This window comes from Cervus elaphus, chromosome 12 (assembly GCF_910594005.1).
Source record: "Cervus elaphus chromosome 12, mCerEla1.1, whole genome shotgun sequence".
Classification (NCBI taxonomy): Eukaryota; Metazoa; Chordata; class Mammalia; order Artiodactyla; family Cervidae; genus Cervus; species Cervus elaphus.
In genome coordinates, this window is record NC_057826.1 from 88752001 (window position 1) to 88773626 (window position 21626).

A 21626-nucleotide genomic window follows, 5' to 3' on the forward strand; every position below is an offset into this window, starting at 1 on the left:
ATCCAGTTGATGTTTTCCTACTTATGACATCAATAGGTTTGGTCAAACCTTTGGGACTTCTGAAGCAAGCAGGCAGCTTGCAACTCCTTGAGGCAGGATTATTTCCATTAGAATGTCAACTAACCTCTTACCATCACTTCCTCTGGGACATTCTCATCGTTCTCATTACAACCTTCCTCCTTTAAGATGATAAGCTTGCCTGCACTGAGTTCCTCTAGCTGCATATCTAGAGGCCCTAGAACAGCAGCAGGGCCAACATTCCCACAACCAGTGATTTCTTCTACAACTCCATCTGTGTTCGTCTCACTTCTAGCTTTATCGTTTTCATTTCTCCTGTGCACTTTTGTCTCTACTGGCCAAATCTGGTTATCCACTTTGTAAAGCATCACATGGTTAACAAGGAGACAGCATAACAATGTGCTCTGCCATCCGAGGGAACTGACTAACAGATGGGCGGTGACCAATCCCTAGCAGGATTTGAGAGAAGTAAGGTGAATACTGGTCCCTGATCTTGCAGCACGTGTTACATAGGGACGGATTTGTGGACCTAACTACTGACAACTAATATACCATAGTAACTGAAATTTGAACTGTGCTGTTAGGGAACTGGTTTATTTAACTAAGTCAATGTCAGTGAAATTGATGGGCCTGGGAATTATATGAATTCGAGGACTGCCTATACACTGCTTGTTTACATTGACCCAGTCAGGCTTGAAGCTGACTGGCTGCTGAGTAAATAAATGATTACATTGGGCCTGCCTAAATAATCCAGGATAATCTCCCATCTCCAAGTCAGCTGATTAGCAGCTTTAACACTATCTGCAAACTTAATTCACCTTTGCTATTTAACCTCATATATTCTCAGGATCCTGGGATTTGGCCGTAGACATCTCTGAAGGGCCATTACTCTGCTGACAGTAACTCCCGACTCAGTAGGATTAAGGGCCCTACCTTCCCTTTAACTCCCTCAAAACTCCCATCTTCTAATTTCTCTCATCTACACTTTGACATCCCCAAGCTCCCCGTCATTTATATACTGTTTTGTACCCATAATTAAACCATTTGTACTACATTCATGGATTTATTCTAAAATCTGAAAAAATCAGTAACTTTTAATTTTACTATATAATTCTAGGCTCAAAGTAATTTTCCCCTCAGAATTTTGAAGGTGTTGCTCCATTGTGTTACTAACATCCAGTGTTTCAAATGAGATGTCTAGATGTCTGATGCTAATCTGATTTTATCTGGGGGAGTAGAGGTAGGAGGAACTCTGTTCCCAAGTATTCTATCCACAGGAGGTTGGGTGGGGGTGATGATGGGTATAATTCACTACTTAAGAATCTCTGTTAACACTCTTGCTTTTTTGCTGCGTTTCACCCTGGCCCTCTCTCGCCTCTAGGGGGCCTTTCCATGGTTCTTTTGTTGGACTAGTGCCCTCCCTGGGAGCGTTTCCCTGACTTGTGGCTTCTATTTTAAGTAGCAGCTTCCCCACCCAGCCTCATGCACCACCATTTTCCTCTTCCAGTTTTCTATTTTTCAGAAACTGTCTGTATCTGTCATCCACCCTCATCTGCTTTAATGTAAGGAACTTGTTCCTGTTATCCCTTTGAAAGTCAAAGTGTTAGTAGTTCAGTTGTGTCCGACTCTTTGTGATCCCATGGGCTGTAGCCAGCCAGGCCCCTTTGTCCATGGAATTCTCCAGGCAAGAATATTGGAGTGGGTAGCCATTCCCTTCTCCAGAGGATCTTCCTGACCCAGGGATCAAACCTGGGTCTCCTGTATTGCAGACAGACTCTTTAAGATCTGAGCCACCAGGGAACTATCATTTTAAATGAATGAATTTAAGATCCCTATCTTATACCACTAAAATAACTCAAAATTAAAGACATAAATATAAGATCTGAAATCATAAAACTCCTATAAGAAAACATAGGGAAAAAGCTCCTTGACTTTGGTCTTGACAATGATTTCTTGGATATGACACTTAAAGCATAAACAACAAAGGCAAACAAATGAACAAACAAAAAAAAGTGGGGCTATATTAAACTAAAAAGCTCTGCATAATTTTAAGTCAACACAACCTATGGACAGGAAGAAAATATTTGCAAAGCACACATCTAATAAGGGGTTAGTATCGAAATATGCAAGCAACTCAAACTCAATAGTAAAAAAATCAATCTGATTAAAAATTGGGCAATAGACTGGAATAGGTACAGGTACAAGAAAACTCAATAGTGCTGATTATCAGGGAACTGCAAGAACTACAGTTGAAAACAACTGTTGAAGCTACTGTGAGATATCTCACCATACTTGTTATGAAAGCGACAATAGATAAGACAAACAAGACAAATGCTTGCAAGGATGTGGAGAAAAGAGAACCCTAGAACACTGTTAGTGAGAATGTAAATTGTACAGTCACTGTGGAAAACATTATGGAGGTTCCTCAAAAAATTAAAAATAGATCTACCGTATGATTCAGCAATTCTACTTCTCAGTATATATCTGAAGGAAGTGAAATCACTATCTGGAAGAGACACCAGTGCACCTTCATATTCATTGCAGCATTATTTATAATAGTCAAGACATGGAAAAAATCTGAGTGCGTATCAATGAATGAATGGATAACAGAGCTGTGAGATATATAATAGAATATTATTCAGGCATAAAAAGAGAAATCCTGCCATTTCTGACAACATGGATGGAACTTGAGAGTGTTATACTATGTGAAATAATCTGACAGAAGAAGACAAATTATGCATGATCTCACTTATAAGTGGAATCCAATAAAAGTGAATTTACAGAAAAAATAAATGTAGATATTGAGAAAGATGGATGATAAATGCTATCATTAAATCTGCCATTTTGAACCCCAAACCTCTTCCCTTGTGTTTTAAAATTCTTTCACCAGAATGGAAATATAAGACAAGCCTCATCATATGAGCTATCCTCATCCTGAGGTGCCCTGGTAACCCCTTGTCCTGATTTGGGCATAAGAGCTCAAAATGGGACATGATGGGGTTCCCTTGCCCCTGCCTCCCATCACCTAAGAGCTTGCAGTTCTTGGCTCACTCGTTTCCCTGAAACCCAGGGACTCCAGCGTTAACTATGGTAAAACTGAAGCCCAAGAGTTCATATCTTAACAATTGATTCTATTAATCTGAACTAACAGCTACTCAAAGGCCTGTTTGCCCTCTGTATAACTCCCTGTAAAACTCCTGTGTGTCTCCTGTATAGTAACCCTGTACAATTCCTTGTATAACTGACTCATAGATAACTCTGATTAGGTTGTCAATGAGAAAGCGTTCCTTGCCATATCAGTAAATACATGATGTTGCAGCCATCAAGACATCACATTATAGGGCCCCCAAAGTGAGCCCCGAGGGAACTCAGGATAGAAAGAGAATGCCTGCCATCTAGCAGTCAGCTGCAGTCACCCTGATGGTGCGCCTTGCGGAGACTCAGGATGAGAAAGTACGGGATACTGGCCCCAGACAGCTGAGGAGTGATTTCAGTGAGCCCTGACTCTTGCATCTTCCCATACATAGAGAAGTACTAAATGTCTTAATTTGAGATACCTGGTTTTCTATAATTAAGTGTAATCTTTTGCTATTCTGACTTCCTGGTCTTTGTTGCAAAAATATCTACATATCCTAGCTCCTCCCTTGCCTTTTCAGAGTAGTCCCTTAGAGCTATCAGAGAGGCTGTGTCCCAGGCTTAAGTCCTCCACTTTGTCTGCCAAGTAAAACATAATTTTCAACTTTCAAGCTGTGCATTTTTTTTTTTTTCAGCCAGCAAGGTAAGATATTGTGTCCTCTTGGAGATTTCCATGGAGCAGGGCTTGAGGAAAGATGCTAACAGGCATTACCTATTGACCAGGGTCCAGGCTGATCGCCCCCTGCATCTGGTTGCAGTGGACATACAGGTGGGGTCAGCATAAATTTGGCATTCTTAGAGACATAAAAGCCAAAAGACTTTACATTTACCGGTATTTCTTTCTCCTAAGCCCTGAACGTCACACCTACTCTTAGGGTAGAAGCTAAAACATTCTACTCTGTCTACTCCTTTTCCAAAAGTCTGTGTTCCAGAGGAATTTAAAAGAAATAGCAGCAGGAAATCTAGTACTTCTAAAAGGGAAATCTCCCCAAGTTATCTCAGGATGAAAGTATGAAGTCATTACTGTTAACTTGTCAGGGGCTGGAAGGTGAATCTGGAGACTGACTATGTACACTACAGGCACTTCAGAAATTGCTATCTAAGGGTTTCCTTGGGGAAGATTTCTTTTTAAATTAACTTATTTATCATTTTTTGGCTGTGGTGGGTCTTCGTTACCGTATGCGGGCGTTCTCTAGTTGTGGGACTACCGCAACTAGAACCGGGGGCTACCGTTGATGGAGGTGCGCAGACTTCTCATTGCAGTGGCTTCTTCTGTTGCAGAGCACAGGCTCTAGGTACGTGAGCTTCAGTAGTTTCAGCTCTTGGGCTCAGCAGTTGTGGGACAGAGGTGTGCTCAGAGGCATATGGGATCGTCCCAGCCCAGGGAAAGAATCGGGGTCGCCTGCATTGCAAGGCGCATTCTTAACCATCAGACCACCAGGAAGTCCCCTTGGGGGCAATTTCAGTCGAGACGTTTCTCTGCTACTTGGGCAGTCCTCTGCTTTCCTCCTCCTCTTGTCTCTACCTCCACACCTTTAAGTCTACAGCGTGGCCTTAACTCTGCATTTTTCACTAATTGCCCTTACATTCCAGCAGAGAAACTAAACACAACAAAACACTGGTGCTTGTTCCCTTCCTCAGTTACTGTGACTCAAGCCATGTGCCCCATTTTGGATTTTATACTTTGAGGGGTGGGTCAGAAACGACTGTGCCTAAGGTTCCATTGATTTCTTCAAATGATGTAGTCCAATTATGGACCGGGAGCCCCCTGCTTTTAAATAAAGTGAAGGAACAGGAGTGTTTAGTCTTGCCTTCAGTGCTGGAATCAGCATAGGAAAAAAAAAAACAACACAGAAAAATATCAAAAATTGTTGATTCATGATGTCAGTTCAATAAATGCATCCTTTCTTTCCCCCTTAAAGCAGCTGTGTGTTTTGTTTGTTTGTTTGTTTTGTTTTTTAACTTTTTATTTGGGTTTCAGAGTTATTAACTTTCATTATTGGGGCCAGTGTGAGGCAAGCAGGAGAGACTCCATCTTGAAGCCTGTCATCCGTCTTTAAGGCAGGATGTAAACTGGGCCTGAACCCTGCCCAAGAGTGAGGAAACCATTGCTAATGAAAACCAGGTCTCCTGGAGACTTCCCTCCCTACCATGGCAAATGGAGACTGTAGCTGAGGCCAGGTTGCTCCTGTTAGATTAACCATGGAGACATTCCCCCCTTGATGTATGATCATTGTTCTCCCCCTTCAACCTTAATTGCTTGTCCTCCTATCACCTACTTATTGTAAAACTCAATCACATACAACAAAGAGATTGCTATCATGCAACCAGTCACCTAGCCGGGGTGGGGGGTGGGTGAAAAACTGGGCCTCTCAGAAACATCAGGGTCCTTGTTGGGAACTGATTCCCCTTGGACCTGCTGGCGTAAACAACTGTACTCCACTGTCTTGAGTGTCCTCCGAGGTGTGTTTTGCGACTCCGGATTCCATAACATTTCTGGTATGTTGACTGGGAAGCCCCTGGAGATACAGGCCCGTTGAGCCTCCGCCTGCAGCTCGCGGGGATGAGAGCCTCTGGGAGGGGAAGGCACCTCCCTCTCTGGATCAGCTCTTGTTTTAGCGATTTGTCCTTCCAGGTGGACTTCACAACTGTTGTCGACAGAAGGGAAGCGTGCAGATAGGTCCCACCGTAACAGTGGAAGAAGGGGCCTGAGCAACCCCTTGGGGCTGGATGAGTGTTTGGCGGCTGTGTCCTCGTAGGCTTGGTAGGGAATTGTTTACTGAAATAAGTGGTACTCTGTTAACTAGGCCTGTACTGGTTGTTTGGCAACAAATCTTTTGGTTTCCAAGGGACTGTCCCCTTTCCCGAGACACCTCCCATTCTCCTTAGGGACTCTGGGGTCTCCCAAAGCATTGTTTGGGGTCGGATTGGGAACTGTGCCTTTGGACGCACATTTGCCTGCACCAACCAGTGATAAGACGGTCTTGGATTTAGTAAGGATCAGACTTGTGCAGAGAAGAGTATGTGGAAGCCTTAATTGATTGGATCTGGCTGGCTACCGAGACAGGAGCACGAGAGGTAATACAGAAGGAAAGTAAGAGCAGGATGGGTAGTGGAGAATCCAAGCCGGTCGTTCTTGGATGCATGATTAAAAACTTCAGAAAGGGCTTTGGAGGAGACTATGGTGGAAAGCTAACCCAGAATAAGCTTAGAAGCTTTTGTGAGATAGACTGGCCATCCTTTGGGGTAGGACGGCCCTCAGAGGGAACCCTAAAATTGGACGAAGTTTGGGCTGTGTACTCTGTGGTAACCGGGTAGCCAGGCCACCCACATCAGCTTCCGTACATTGACTCATGGCTACTAATTGCACAAAACCCACCCCCTCGGGCCCGGGTACGTTACCTTGGCAAAGGAGAAAGCAAGATTTTGCTGGCGCAGGCAGAACCCAGGTAAGAAAAGCCGAAAAAAAGAATATATCAAGATCCAGAGGAAGAGGGGCTTCCACTTCCTCCCCCACACTGGGAACACATGCGGACTCCCAGAGCAGGAGGAGGAAGTGGGAAAAGAGAGATTTTCCTCCCCACCTCCCCGGTGCAGGTAGCTCCTTCCCCTCCTGCTGCACCACCGTTACGATGGGAGAAACTGTGCCAGCATTACACCCCACCCCCTCCCCTCCCGGTTCAGAGGAAGGGAAAAGGGAGAGCGAGTGTTCAGAGGCGGATGAGGTCTACAAAGAAGTCGCAAGAGAGAGAGGTTTTGCAGACGCCTCTTAGGGAAGTCCAGGCAGCACCGCAGGTGGGGTCAGTTCAGTTCAGTTCAGCCACTCAGTCGTGTCTGACTCTTTGCAACCCCACGGACTGCAGCATGCCAGGCCTCCCTGTCCATCACCAACTCCCAGAGTTTACTCAAATTCATGTCCGTGGAGTCGGTGATGCCAGCAAACCATCTCATCCTCTGTTGTCCCCTTTTCCTCCCGTCTTCTATCTTTCCCAGCATCAGGGTCTTTTCAAATCAGTCAGTTCTTCACATAAGGTGGCTAAAGTATTGGAGTTTCAGCTTCAGCATCAGTCCTTTCAGTGAATATTCAGGACTGATTTCCTCTAGGATGGACTGGTTGGATCTCCTTGCAGTCCAAGGGACTCTCAAGAGTCTCCTCCAACACCACAGTTCAAAAGCATCAACTCTTCAGCACTCAGTTTTCTCTATAGTCCAACTCTCACATCCATACATGACCACTGGAAAAACCATAGCCTTGACTAGACAGACCTTTGTTGGCAAAGTAATGTCTCTGCTTTTTAATATGCTGTCTAGGTTGGTCATAACTTTTCTTCCAAGGAGCAAGCATCTTTTAATTTCACAGCTGCAGTCATCATCTGCAGTGACTTTGGAGCCCCCCCAAAATAAAGTCTGCCACTGTTTCCCCATCTATTTGCCATGAAGTGATGGAACCAGATACCATGATCATAGTTTTCCGAATGTTGAGTTTTAAGGTGGGGTCAGATGGGCACATTCATCCTGGCCCCACTGCTCTTTACTACCAGCCATTCTCCGTATATAAGGAAAGGGGACTATTAACTGCAACTGACAAAGAGATAAAAAACAAAGAGGAAATTTTGCTGCTGTTGGAAGCACTGTGGGAACCCGCTGCAGTGGCAGTAATGCACCGTAGAGGCCGCCAGAGGGCGGACACACCTCAGGCGAAAAGGAACTGTCTGGCCGACCAAGCAGCAAAAAGCAGCCGCCCAGGACAATGTAGCAACCAAACTTCTGGTGATGCCTGTGGTGTCTAGCCTACTAACCGCCCAGGTGGCCCCAGTCTATGACGAGGATAAAACCACCTGGGCATGAACTGAGCAAGATTTCAGCTTGGTATTTTGTCATACCATGTCTGACAGCCGTTTGTGCAGATGCAAGCCGCGCATGTGTAACCTGTGCCAAGAATAAGGGAACGCTCCATTTAAACATCTAGAAGCGGACTTCACTGAGGTAAAGCCATGCCGAGGACACAAATATCTGCTGGTGATGGTATGTACTTTTACGGGATGGGTAGAAGCTTACCCCACCAAGACTGAAAAAGCAAAGAAGTGGCCCGATTCTTGCTGAGACACATTATTCCTAGGTTTGGGTTCCCTCTGAATGTAGAGTCAGATAATGGGCCTGCGTTTGTGGCTGAATTACTCCAACTGGTCTGCAAAGCAGTAAATATTAAACGCAGACTACATGCAGCGCATAGGCCACAAAGGTCAGGAACAGTTGAGAGAATGAACCGGACCATCAGGGTGACTTTGGCAAAATGGCTGCAAGAAACTGGTGCCCCCTGGATGGACGGGCTGCCATTAGCGTTAATGAGGATCAGGATGACCCCCTGGTCCCACGGGTATTCCCCCTATGAGATAATGTTCGGGAGGCCTTCTCCACTTATTCGGGAAGTAAAGGGAAATTTATTACCAAGAGGAGGGATGAGGTGTCACTGCAACTGGAACAGTTGGGGGAGGTAATCCATGATATCATCCCTTATGTTCAAGAAAGGATTCCATTTTCCTTAGGTACTACTATACACCCATACTCACCAGGAGATTTAGCAAAGGATTGGAAACAGCAGACGGTAACCCCCACCTGGAGAGGGCCATACACTATTGTACTAACCACTCCCACTGCAGTTAAAGTTGCAGGCATCACTCCCTGGACTCACCACACTCGGCTCAAGACAGCAGCGGAGGGAAAGGGACACTGGACCGCCCACACTAATCCAGGAGAGCCCCTGAAGACCCGACTCATCTTCCATCGACGACCACAGACCCAGGATGGAGCTGCTACAGATGACTCTGCTATTCCTAATCGGCATGACAACCCTACTGGGACTGCAAACTCAGGATACAGTGTTCCTGTCCTGGGCCCACTTGTATGCAAACTTCCATAACACCTCTAACTGATGTGTTTGTGGGGCCATGCCTTTGTCAGTGATTGATGGACTTCCTTGGTGGGTGTCTCCCCTTCACAGAGGGGACTTCAGCCCCCTCTGTTCCTCTTTTGAGACAATAACGGGAAACATTTCTTTCTTTGGTAACTCACAACCTGTCACTTCTTTCTTGGTATAAGCTGGACTCTAATCAGATTGATCAAGGCCATGGGTGACATTTAAAGTAAATGCAAGCTTTCCAGAAGTAGCAAAAGCCTACACTTTTTACTTAAAAAATTAAAAAAGATAAAAACTCTATGGCCAGTAAAAAGGGCCAATCCATCAGATACTTTGAACAATTTTACCAGATATAGATAAATATATTTGAACGACTCCAGAAAAGGCCAGCCTATTGTCCCTGCCTCTATCTGTTGGGAGCAAAGGGAACAAAAGATTGGATTTGGTGACTGTCCCATGGATCCAAAAGAATTAAAATATGTGGGATACTTGTCCTCTGAGCAATGTGAACAAACATAACAGGTCACTTATCGCCCAGATTTACCAGTTTGCTGGCCTGGTTCAGACTGGAAGTGCAACCCTGGGATCTGGTGGGTGGCCCCGAATGGCACCCAATGACTGTATGGATAGAACTTAGGGCCTTGGCTTCCAGTCGGTTGTGTTGGCCGCTACACTTTAGGACTTGCCTTTGCTCGTGGAAGTATTAAGCCATCCTTACAACAAGCCCCAGTAAATTTGCCTTATTTACATGCAGTGGGCAAGGTCTGTATTTCAATGGTATGATTACATAGCTGCCTTGTTTGTACTGTCTATAGAAACAACAGATATTATGATTAAAGTAGAAGCTCTAACTTCATGAAGCAGGCCCTCCTGGACAACACAAAGGCAATCCAAGTTTTAAATGAAGAACAAACACAAATGAGAATGAGAAAGACAGTGATTCAAAATTTGATGACTTTTGACATACTTGGGCTTCACTGGTGGCTCAGAGGTTAAAGTGTCTGCCTGCAATGTGGGAGACCTCGCTTCAATCCCTGGGTTGGGAAGATCCCCTGGAGAAGGAAATGGCAACCCACTCCAGTATTCCTGCCTGGAGAATTCCATGGACGGAGGAGCCTGGTGGGCTACAGTCCATGGGGTTGCAAAGAGTAGGACACGACTGAGCGACTTAACTTTCTAACTTTCACTTTCTTTGACATAGCCGGCCCAAGGAGGGACCTCTGCAATAACTAAAGTTAAATGTTGTGTATATATCTCTGATTTATCTGGCAATGTATCAGCTGCTCTAGACAAGATGAAAAACCAGGTAAAAGCTATGTCAAACGATAATCCTCCTTTTTGGACACTGGTATTTTCTTGGATCAAAGGTGATTGGTGGAAAAATCTTTTTGTAATTATTTTGTTAATCATTGTATTTCTAATTTGGGGGCCTTGCATTCTCCAGTGTATACCTTGATGTGTAGCCTCCAGACTGACAGCCCAGCCGCAGTTACACAGTCCCCGTGTACAATGCCGACCCATGACTGGTGCCCATCGTTAAAGATAAGATGGGCATCAAGAGGGCGCAACGTTGGGACCAGTGTGAGGCAAGCAGGAGAGACTCCATCTTGAAGCCTGTCATCCGTCTTAAAGGCAGGATGTAAACTGGGCCTGAACCCCACCCAAGAGTGAGGAAACCATTGCTAGTGAAAACCAGGTCTCCTGGAGACTTCCCTCCCTACAGATGGCAAATGGAGATTGTAGTTGTCAGGCTGCCCCTGTTAGATTAACCGTGAAATATCCCCCCTTGATGTATAATCATTGTTCTCCCCCTTTAACCTTAACTGCTTGTTCTCCTAGCACCTACTTGTAAAACTCAGTCATACACAACAAAGAGGTTGCTAACCTGTAACCAGTCATGTGGTGGGGAGTATAAAACTGGGCCTCTCAGAAACATCAGGGTCCTTCTTGGGAACGGATTCCCCTTGGACCTGCTGGCGTAATAAACTGTACTCCACTGTCTTGAGTGTCCTCCGAGGTGTGTTTTGCGGCTCCGGATTCCACAACAATAATAAGATTGAATAGTGATTTTATAATGATTATTTGCCTGATTTACCCGAATATTTATTTCTCAGAGAAGAAACTGGAAACTTTCAAAAATCTACTCAAACCCTGCTACATATTTTAATTAGAAAGGCAAAGCCTCTCTATACTCTTCCACCGAATTTTCTTAATGTAACTCAAATCTGAGTATATATTACACATCTCGGTGATGGTGGGGTAGGGTGGGGAACATATACATTTTATATGTGAAGAATATACATACATATTTGTCAAATTAAAAAATCATCACAACCTAAAAGTTCAGAGTTATGTTTTACTAGGTGGGCATTTTTAGGACTTCAAGCCCGGAACACCAGCATCTCAAGGAATCCTGAGAGAACTGTTCTGAGGAGGTGAGGGGAGGGGCCAGCTTATACACAAGTTTTGAAACAAAGGGCCGGTAGCCTGAACATCAAAATACTGTTGTTAATTAAAGGAAACCAGACATCTCAAGTTAAGGCATTTAGTGCTTTTCTGTATACTGGACGATGCCGAGAGTCTGGGCACAATGAAACCTTCCCTTTCATACGCATCTCACCTACCTGGGGCCAGTGTCTTGTGTTTTTTCACATCCAGAGCTCCCCTTAGGGAGTCCTATTGGCTGCTAGTTACCATGTATGTTTCTCCTCCCAGAGTGCCCATAGGGCTCAGGGACTCATCGCTAATGACTATGATATCCTTAGTTACTGAAAAGGCAGGAATACTCCGTTTCTCAGAGTTTTTCCACTGATATGAAGACTAGGCCCTTAGTCCAAGAGAACTTTAAAAATATTTATTTGTTCCCAGAAGGGTTGAGCAACGCTGAGAAATCTGTTGAAAAATGCTCTACCCTCTTCATTAACTTGGAATTTGTTTTCCCTGGGGTGTTACACAGGGGTATTTTCCTTTGTATTATTTATACTCAAAGGGCTTATCAAGCAAATTAATAATGTGACATGGATTAAAGGTAAAAATCTTTAAAATACTGAGGCAAAACTTTTAAAGCACCCACTTGAGGCTTGAAAATAATCATTAGTTTTCTCTAGGCACAAAATAACAGGATGATTACAAAAGATTTCCTCCGTTTCCCAAAGCATCTACCCTAAAAATCTTGACCAGGTAACATATGGTTAGCTTATTTGTTGTCATTACCTGAATTTGGAAAAATAAAAGCACTTTTCTTTAAAAACTCCTCTAAATGGGAATTAGTGGAGAGATAAAAAAAAGACAATGATTTTAAGATGTTAAGGCACACAGGAGGAGAAACTGGGGGCTCCAGTGACCTCAGAAGCTGCAGCTTCAGTGGCCTGGAAGGACAGAAGCCCCACCAGAGGGTTCAGGAGAGTGAAGCACCAAACTTTGTTTTCTAGAAGTTTTTGACAAAAAAAAGAGGAATGGGTGGTACTGGGTTAAAATGAGGTTGCTTGTTGTTTAAGAAAAATCTGACTATGTTTGTAGCTTGAGAATGATTCAATAGAAAGGAAAGACTTAAAATGCTTGAAAGAGAGAAAACTGAGGAGACAGGAAGTAACAGAACTAAAGGTAGGATGAGGGTACAACAGAGTGATTAGAGTTGAAAAAGAAGCTGAATAATTTTTATTTTAAGTTGGGCAGGGCAAGGAAGGTCAATACAGGGTTAAGGAAAGTTGGTGGGTGGGGAGGTTGGAGTCCTAAGGCTGCTAATGTGCTCACCAAAGCAAGGGAATAAATCAAGAAAGAGGACTCCAGAAGGCCAGATGTCCAAGAAGAGAGTGGCAAGGTAAAGTGATTAAATTGTTAGGTAGTCAGTGTAGGGTTGAGAGCCTCGGTCTTTTTCTAACTTCAACTTACTCCCTCATATAGATGTTTCGCTCCGTTAGCCCAAAGCTCCAGTTTCTAGGCATTCAGAGGAATGCCTCGCAGGTCTGGAGGGTCATAAAACTTTCAGACCCAGGACAAGACAATCTTTAACTGCTGTCTAGTATATCAAGGAGAAGAACTGCAGATGAATCATTACCTTTTGAACATGCATCTGGTTCCCAAATAATGGTCTGGGGTCTTGAGACAGGGTTGAGGGATGGCGTCTCAATGTCTCGGAAACTGAGAAACCGCGAACCAAAAGAAAGCCATAAACATGACAACATTCAATTGAAACATTCAAACTGGTCAAAAATGACATATATTAAAGTCACAAGCCAACCAAAAATATACAGATCAATACTAGTAAAGATATAAGAACTGCTGTTATCTCCTCCTTTTTGGGCCTCTTCACCCCTCTCAGGGTCTATGCTGAGAAGTTTGTATCTCTATCCTTTAAAATAAACTTTGCCTGTGTGTTTGCGAGTTTGAAGAATTCATTCTTTGGCTCCATGAATAGAACTTGGTTTTCACATCTCAAGGGTAATGCCAGGAGGGCAACCGTCAGTAGCAGCCTGGAGGGATCCAGGTTGCAATAGTTTGGAGAGCTCTTAGGGAAAGAAAGGGCTCTTGGGGAAAATGGAATTGATAGATTACCTGATATTGTTGATTATCTGGGAGAAAAGAATTATGACAGATCAGATGGGCAAATGGAAAAAAGTCAAGATTGGGTACCAAGAAAAGCATGCAAGTCAAACATACCTTCAGACACCTAATACATGCTGGATGCTATTTAAGTACTTTAATATGTATACTTTTATTAATCCTCCTCATTTAAAGAGGAAGAAACTGAAGGACAGGGAGATGAAATCAGTTGCTTAAAACCACAGATCTAATAAGTGACAAAAGCAAAGGTCTAATCCCAAGGTCTGGCTCCAGAGTCTCTAACTGTAACCACTAGAATATACTGCCTCTCCAGGGAAGGGGAATGAGAATGAAAAACAGAAAGAGACAAGAAAGAAATGCTATTATTATACACTCTGTGGCTATGCAATGAGTAATTTTTACTACCCATAACTACATATTAATTTCCTATTAATTTATAAAATTATGTGAAATTAACTTCATTAATTATTTTATGAAAAATGTGATGTGATTATATTGACAAGATAGCAGATAGAAGTGCTCAATGGGCTAAGCTTTCAGCCCACATGCAACATAAAAGATAATACACAACAAATATAGTCAACAGGTCAGGAAATAAAAGCATAAAATATTATTTAAAAATATGGAGTTAGGACTTCTCTGGCAGCACAATGGTTAAGTAAGACTCTGCTTCCGCTGCAAAGGGCATGGGTTCAATCCTGGTGGGGAAACTGAGATTCCACATGCTGTGCAGTGTGGAAAAAAAAATAAAATAAATGTTTAAAAAATATGGAGGTAATAAGGAAAAATCGCTTGAATAATTGAAAGTGATTGCCTCTGGGGAGGGGACTGAAAGGAAGGATGTGACAGAGATGCTACTTCTTTTTATTTTATGTTTTATAATATATTCAACATTTAAAAAACATTGTATAGACATCCCCTGGCAGTTCAGTGGTTAGTGCTTCGCAGTCTCACTGCTGAGGGCCTGGGTTTGACCCCTTATGGGGAACTAAAACCCCACAAGCCAAGAGGTGTGGCAAAAAACACAAACAAACAAAAACCATTGTACATATTTTAATTTAATAGAAATGAAGGAGAATGCAATCACCATAAGGACTGAGGTGGGGACACTACAGCACTTGGGATTGTTTTTTGCCTGAGTCGCAAAATTTATAGTTTTGTCTAAATGAATACTTCCTTGTTTACCTGTAACTGAAATTAATTAAACTTTCACTATCAGATTGAGGTCCTTAGAGCTTTATAAGTGAAGATTGGAGACATTTCTTCTTTTATATTTAAATACCAATAGAATGCATTACTAGGTTTTCTTTACAAAGTTGAGAAAATTTTAGGGAATTAGAATAATTAATTTTGTTGGCTTTTAAGCCATTCTTGAACTGGAAATTAAAATTTGTAATGAAGTTTTCTAAAGTCAAAAGTTAAAAAACAGCAAGTGCATGACTATTTTTTTCTTTAATAACATGTATATCAATATTGTTCTCAGTTCAGTGAGTGTTTTTACACTCAACATTGCCTTCTCCTTCCTAAAAGGGGAAAAAAAAAAAGCCTTCAAATTCCCAAGGAGAAAAAAGCAAATTATAAGCTTGTTATTTATAGTATGTCATATATATATGCGTGTATAATTAAACTGTATAAAAGGAGCTAATTTAGTTAATTTAGGAACATTTTTATGGGGGGAATATTTCACATGGTCTGCCAAGAGCTAGTCTTATTAAAACAAGCCTTTTATTGCTTATTCCTGAGAAAATCCACATCAAACGGGACAGACTGTAAAATTACCTACATGTTAGGAACACTGTACAACTCTCTTGAAAAGGCCTGCAGAGTACTTAAAATAAAATAAAGGTGCCACTGTTTTCTGTCATGTCTGCTGACATTACCTCTATTCTTTTTGACTGACAACAGATGCAAAGGATGTTACCAGCCAGACCATAAATAGTAACTGCAAAACCCTCAGAACCAGGAAAGGAGGTCAGACTTGGCATGAAGAAATAAAGAGTTGCCAGCCAGTCCATTTCTACAGAGATCAAGCCATTAGCCACTGTCCCCCACCAACAGTGCACCCAGAAGGGACTTCAGGATGGAGAAAGCCAAGAAGCATTCTGCATCTTACCCCAAAGATAGTTAAGATGCATCTCTAAGGTAAAACATCCTGGCCCCTATATAATTAAGAAGCATATCTACGAAAAAATTCCAAGAATCCCAGCTTCTTACATCTTCCCATTCATAGAAAAGTATTAAAATAATTACCTTGAGATTAGTAGTTATCTTTTTATGTTTGATCACATGTTTTTCCCCCAGCTAAAAATTTATTATTTATTTATTATTTACATTTATCCTGGCTTTCCCCTTATCTCTCTGAAGCCAATTTCTCAATTTGGTGTTATCTGACAGGGCATCTCCTGGGCTATGATTCATGGTAAGCTCCCTGAATACAACTGAATTCACTTTACATTGTGTATTTTTCTTTCAGTTGACAGTAGCCATTATTCCTTTGAGATCTTCCAGCAGAGAGGAAGAATCAGCCTGCATAGATTATTTAACATTTTTAAACTGGTTTATTAATACCAGTCATGTCCAACTATTTGCAACCTCATGGACTGTAGCTGGACAGGCTCCTCTGTTTATGGGATTTCCCAAGGAAGACTATTGGAGTTGATTGCCGTTTCCTACTCCAGGGGATCTTCCCCACCCAGGGATTGTACCCTCGTCTCTTGCGTCTCCTGCATTGGCAGGTGGATTCTTTATCAATTTAATTTAATTTAATGCATGGTTAGTCCCCATTTTGCAGATGATAAAACTGAGGCTCTGAGGTCATCCAGCCAGTTTTTGGTGAAGCTGAAATTTACAACTTTATAACTCCAGAAGCTCAGACTTCCAGTATGTTTTTCAGGTACCTTGGGCACAGTCTACAAATTCTCTGGTCATTAAGTTGTGTTGTCTCTTTGCCAGCTGATGTTAATATCATCATAGAATCCTTCCAAGTTGACACAGATTTGAAAAAAAAAAAAAAGCTCAGGATTCAAGAGGCCTGGATCCTACTACCAGCTCTGCCTGTAACCCAGTGGTATGCTCGTTTCCCTAAAAGGTGAGACTTCATAGCCCCAGCAGGTTCAAACTGAAGTAGATTTCACACCTTCCCCTCCCCAGAAGCTGCCTGGCTCTTCCCAGGGGAACAGAAACTCCTGGTACCCAAGTAGTCTTCCAGGGTGAGAAGTGGGGCCAGAATGACCATCCCAAACAACAGTGAACCTAACTAGACAGTCTCAGTGAGATCCTTGGCTTCTGATGAATCATAGACAGCCACCAAGCAGGTGGCTGCACCAGTCTGATACTGTTGAGGCTGTTTTTTGTTGTTGTTGGTTTAAAATATTATTTAAAAAAATTTAGGTGGAGTCATTTCTCATTACTTTCCATGGCTCTGAGTAGGGCCTGCTCCATTATTTCTCTTCCTCTAAATGCTGGCACCTGAGATTCTAGGAGATTCTGTTACTGACCACCACCCTTGGCCCCTTTTAATCAACAGAAATTGATAAGGAGCCAGAGGAGAATTTCAGGCAAGAAACTCCAGCCCCAATCCGCTTCAGCCCCAATAAAGGTTGAGAAACATCAAGAACCTCAGATATGCAGATGATACTGCTCTAATGGCAGAAAGCAAAGAGGAATAAAGAGCCTCTTGATGAGGGTGAAGGAGAAGAGTGAAAGAGCTGGCTTAAAACTAAATATTAAAAAAAACACTAAGTACATGGCTTCTGGCTCCATTACTTCATGGCAAATAACGGGGGAAAAGGTGGAAGTAGTGACATATTTCCTCTTCTTGGGCTCTAAAATCACTGTGGATGGTGACTGCAGCCATGGAATCAGAAGATGCTTGCTTCTTAGAAGAAAAGCTAAGACAAACCTAGATAGTGTGTTGAAAAGCAGAGACATTACTCTGGCCACCAAGGTCCGTATAATCTAGGCTATGGTCTTCCCAGTGGCCATGTATGGTTGGGAGAGCTGGACCATAAAGAAGGCAGAGCACCAAAGAATTGATGCCTTTGAACTGTGGTGCTGGAGAAGACTCCTGAAAGTCCCTTGGAGATCAAACCAGTTAATCTTAAGGGAAATCAACCCTGAATACTAATTGAAAGGACTGATGCTGAAGCTGAAGCTCCAGTATTTTGGTCATCTGATGCGAACAGCTGACTCACTGGAAAAGTCCCCAATGCTGGGAAAGTTTAAGGGTAGAAGGAGAAAATGGCGTGAGAGGATGAGACAGCTGGATGGCATCACCAATCCAATGGACATGAACTTGGGCAAACTTTGGGAGATAGTGAGGGACAGGGGTCCTGGCGTGCTGCAGTCCATGGGGTCGCAAAGAATCAGACGCGGCTGGGTGACTGAACAACAACAGTTGCGTCAGCAGGGAATAAAAGCAAGAAACGGGTACCCTTGCGAGCTCTTGGAGGGAAGCTGCATGGGTCCCTGACTGGGGTAACAGTAGGGATGGAGGAGTGGGTTTGGCAAAAGGGGTACCTTATTACGGGCTTCCCAGGTGGCACTAGTGGTAAAGAACCCGCCTGCCAATGCAGGGGATGTAAGAGATGTGGGTTCAATCCCTGGATTGGGAAGATCCTCTGGCAAAGGGCATGGAGACCCACTCCAGTGTTCTCGCCTGGAGAATCCCATGGACAGAGGAGTTTCGTGGGCTACAGTCCATAGGGGTGCACAGGGTTGGACGGGCCTGAAGCGACTGAGCACGCACACAGGTACCTTACTATGTCTGTCCACCCCTTTGGTGGGCTGTGTACAGGGATCATGCATAGTATCCTGCTTTAGCTCCTAGCACCTCAAAAACTTGTAGTCTGTGGCTTTTTTGTATCCTCTTGCTCAAGGTTATCTCAACTGTGCATGTTAGTTTTAGTCACTTCTAATTTCTTTGTCTCCTACTGCTCAAGAAGGTTGTACAGGTGAAGGCACTCTGGAAGCCTCTCTCAATTCTAGAAGAGTCTGTGCTGCTCATAATCCAAGCATTGGTTCCCATGGACTTTTCTCTTAGTTTCCATCTTCTCAAGTGCAGACAGACACTACTTTGCCAAAGGCGAAGGACGAATTCGTGTCATGCCCCAGGGGATCAGACACGTGCATTCCAGTCCCTGTATTGCTTTTTCAGCTTTACTGTTAAACTTTGGGCAAGTTATTTAAACTGTCTGAGCTTCAGTCGCCCCATTTTTAAAATATAGAGAATAATCCTTATTTTAAGGAATAAAAGGAATCTGGCGCAAAAAGTTTGCACTAACAGAAATTCCTCTTCTTGGGGAAGTGGCCATGAGGAGAGCAGATTTAGGTACAGAGAACTCTTTCTGCATGTAACAAATATCCGTGCTCATTGGCATCCGACTCTTTGTGACCCCATGGACTGCAGCCCGCCAGGCTGCTTTATTCATGGGATTTTTCCAGGCAAGAATACTGGAGTGGGTTGCCATTTCCTCCTCCAGGGGGTCTTCCTTCACCCAGGGACTGAACCGGTGCCCCCTGTGTCTCCTACATTGGCAGGTGGATTCATCACCTCTGAGCCACCTGGGAAGCCAGAGAGGAAGGAGGGATGCAAACTAAGTCCCTGGGCGAGGGTGCGCTCTCCTGTGGGTGGTGGAGAGACTGGAAAACACGGAAGCACACAAAGGGTTCTCCCTGGATTCCTTAAGGTGCCATGGTAACGTGCCAAGACAGCTAAGTGACCAGGGATTCGTAGCTTGGGCAGAGGGAATCTTACCAAAGTTTGAGAAATTTTCTTGGGAGATGAAGAAGATAAAGGGACTTCTGCAACAGGGATCCCGGGCATACACCAGTTCGGCGCGAGGCCGAGCACAGACTAGCACCCGGCCATCCCTACCGCGCCGGTTCAGTGCAGGGCACTCGGAATCGCTCACTAAAGGCTCCGAGCTTTATTGGAGTCAGCAACCAGCTCTTCCACCGGAGCCGCGGACTGGGGGCGCTGCTCCCTTCAGGGCCGGAGACCGAGAGTGGCCAGGCCGGCGCAGGAGCGCGCTAGTGCCGGGCCAGCCCGTCGGCGGTCGGACTTCACAGTCCAGCGCCGCACCGGGAAGTGATGACCACGGCCTGCTGCCTGACGCCAGCGGAAGTGCGAGCGCGGGCAGAGCCGGTTCGGAAGCGGTGCCCCGGGAAGGGGCGGGAACAGGGAGGGGCTGAGGGCGGTGGCGGCCTGATGGGGCGGGGCCTGGGGCTGCTGGGCGGGGCCTGCAGCGGAGGGGCGGGGCTTCGCGGCGGCTGTTTTCACCCAGGCCTAGGTCCCCCAAGCTCAGCTGGGGCTGCGCGGCGTGGAGGCGTGAGAGGTCCGCGGACGGACGCTTGAGGCCGGAGCTAGCCAGGAGTGCCGGAGGAAAGCTGCGAGCGGGCGAGCGCGCGGGTGGTGGTGGTCGGCCGCCGCTATGTCAGCACGGTGCTGTGCGGGCCAGGTGAGCAGAGGGAGACGGATCGGTGGAGACCTGGCCAGGAGCCCGAGGCACCGCGGGCTTCCCCGGGTGTGCGCCCCGGCTCCGCCGCCGAAAGTGGGGCGGCTGACCCCGCGCCGCCTGGGTGAGTGCCCCGGGCCGGAGCGCGGCGCTCAGCTGTCGGGGAAACCCTTTGCCTCGGCGGGCGGACCAGAGGCACACGGGGGGGCAGCTCGAGAGGCGACCCCGAGGTCTTCTCGTTGGGCGTTAGGTAGGAACTTGGCTTAGGGCGGGGCAGGCAGGGTTCGGGCGGAAGGTGCCAACTGTTTCTGGAGCGTGTCGCCTACTCCCTAGGGTACGAGTGTGTGGGGCCGAGCTCCGTAGGCCACCGGGCTCTGCCAGCCCCGTGAACCCAGGAGAAGACGTGGGTTTGGGCAACCACTCCTCTCCCATGCCCTGAACGAAACTCGGCTCGTTTGGCCCAGGCGGATTGCGCTTGACATCTCCCAAGGCTCCAGAGTTCTGGCTCTGTTCATTCGAGAACAGAGAAGCCTGCTTTCCAAACCGCAGGGCTCAGGTCTGGGCGCAGGGAAGAGTCAGCCCTGCTTGTTGAATTTCCCGACCAACCCTGGCTGGACACGAACGCGCCGCCAGGGTAGGAACCTTGAGCCTTCTCATCCCCCTTTCAGCTATGAACTTGCCCGAGCCTGTTTGTAACTCTCGCCTATTAAACTCCCGAGATCTTAAAACACCTGTGCTCCCTTGGGATCGGCTTCTTCTACCGGTTGGCAGTGCGTCAGGGCAGAATTGGTAGTAGGTTTCAACCTTTAACGCTGCTTTCATTCCTTCTTGCAGAGTTAGGAAGAAGTAGGTAAAGTCTGCCAGACGTTGCGCTCCCACCTTCCCAGGCTTGTTGATTATCAGCATTTCTTTACAGAGTTTTTTTTTTTTTTTTTTTTTTTTACAGAGTTTTAATGGTTCGTTTTTTCCGGTGAGTCTAGCCCGGCTGTCGCTGCTTGCTGGTACAATCAGGCCAGCCCGTAAGCGATGCAGGGGTTAAGCTGTGGGTTTCTGTATACTGGTAGATAATCCGACCTCTTTCCATGGCCCTGTGAAGTTATCGCTTGGTTTTTGAGGTCTAATACTGTCCTTGGCACGCATTCAAGCTGGTCTTTTCAGAGATGAGGAAATTGAGGTTTTTAACTTGAGGTGGAATGACTTGCCCTCAGTCAGGCACAGAGACAAGAGAGGGTACTTAACGCCTCTCAGGGCTCTGCAAACCAAAGTGGACCTCAGAAGGCGGCGTTCAGAATATTCCAGATCTCGAGAAGGCTTTGCAAATCGTTCATTGTGGTTGTTTTGAGGGAGTTCCATTTTGACGTGACCCCTCATTATATAGTGATTAGGTTACCGGTATCGAGGCACCTGTCCTCCAGTCGCTTGAAAGCCCCTTGAGGCTTTCTGTGGCTCCCAGTGGGTAATTTAGAGCTCGGTAAATTATTGCCAGTACTCAAGTGGGTCTTGTAAAAGAATTATTGGTATGGTTGATATTTTGGCAG

General features: G+C 45.0%; 1 protein-coding gene and 1 long non-coding RNA gene across 2 annotated transcripts in view; one reads left to right on the top strand and one right to left on the bottom strand.

The window, feature by feature from the left end:
- LOC122705545 overlaps window positions 1-19749 on the bottom strand; it is a 32238-nt gene extending 12489 nt beyond the window's left edge. The window contains exons 1-2 of the long non-coding RNA XR_006344130.1: window positions 19389-19749; window positions 13128-13210 (exon numbers count right to left, since the gene is read on the bottom strand). This is a non-coding gene — a long non-coding RNA (uncharacterized LOC122705545). The remainder of the gene's footprint in view (window positions 1-13127; window positions 13211-19388) is intronic.
- A 159-nt stretch (window positions 19750-19908) lies between these two features.
- Window positions 19909-21626, top strand: part of SERINC5 (serine incorporator 5) — a 101783-nt gene continuing 100065 nt past the window's right edge. The window contains exon 1 of the mRNA XM_043919936.1: window positions 19909-20091. Coding sequence (XP_043775871.1) covers window positions 20065-20091 — 27 coding nt within the window. The 5' untranslated portion in view covers window positions 19909-20064. The remainder of the gene's footprint in view (window positions 20092-21626) is intronic.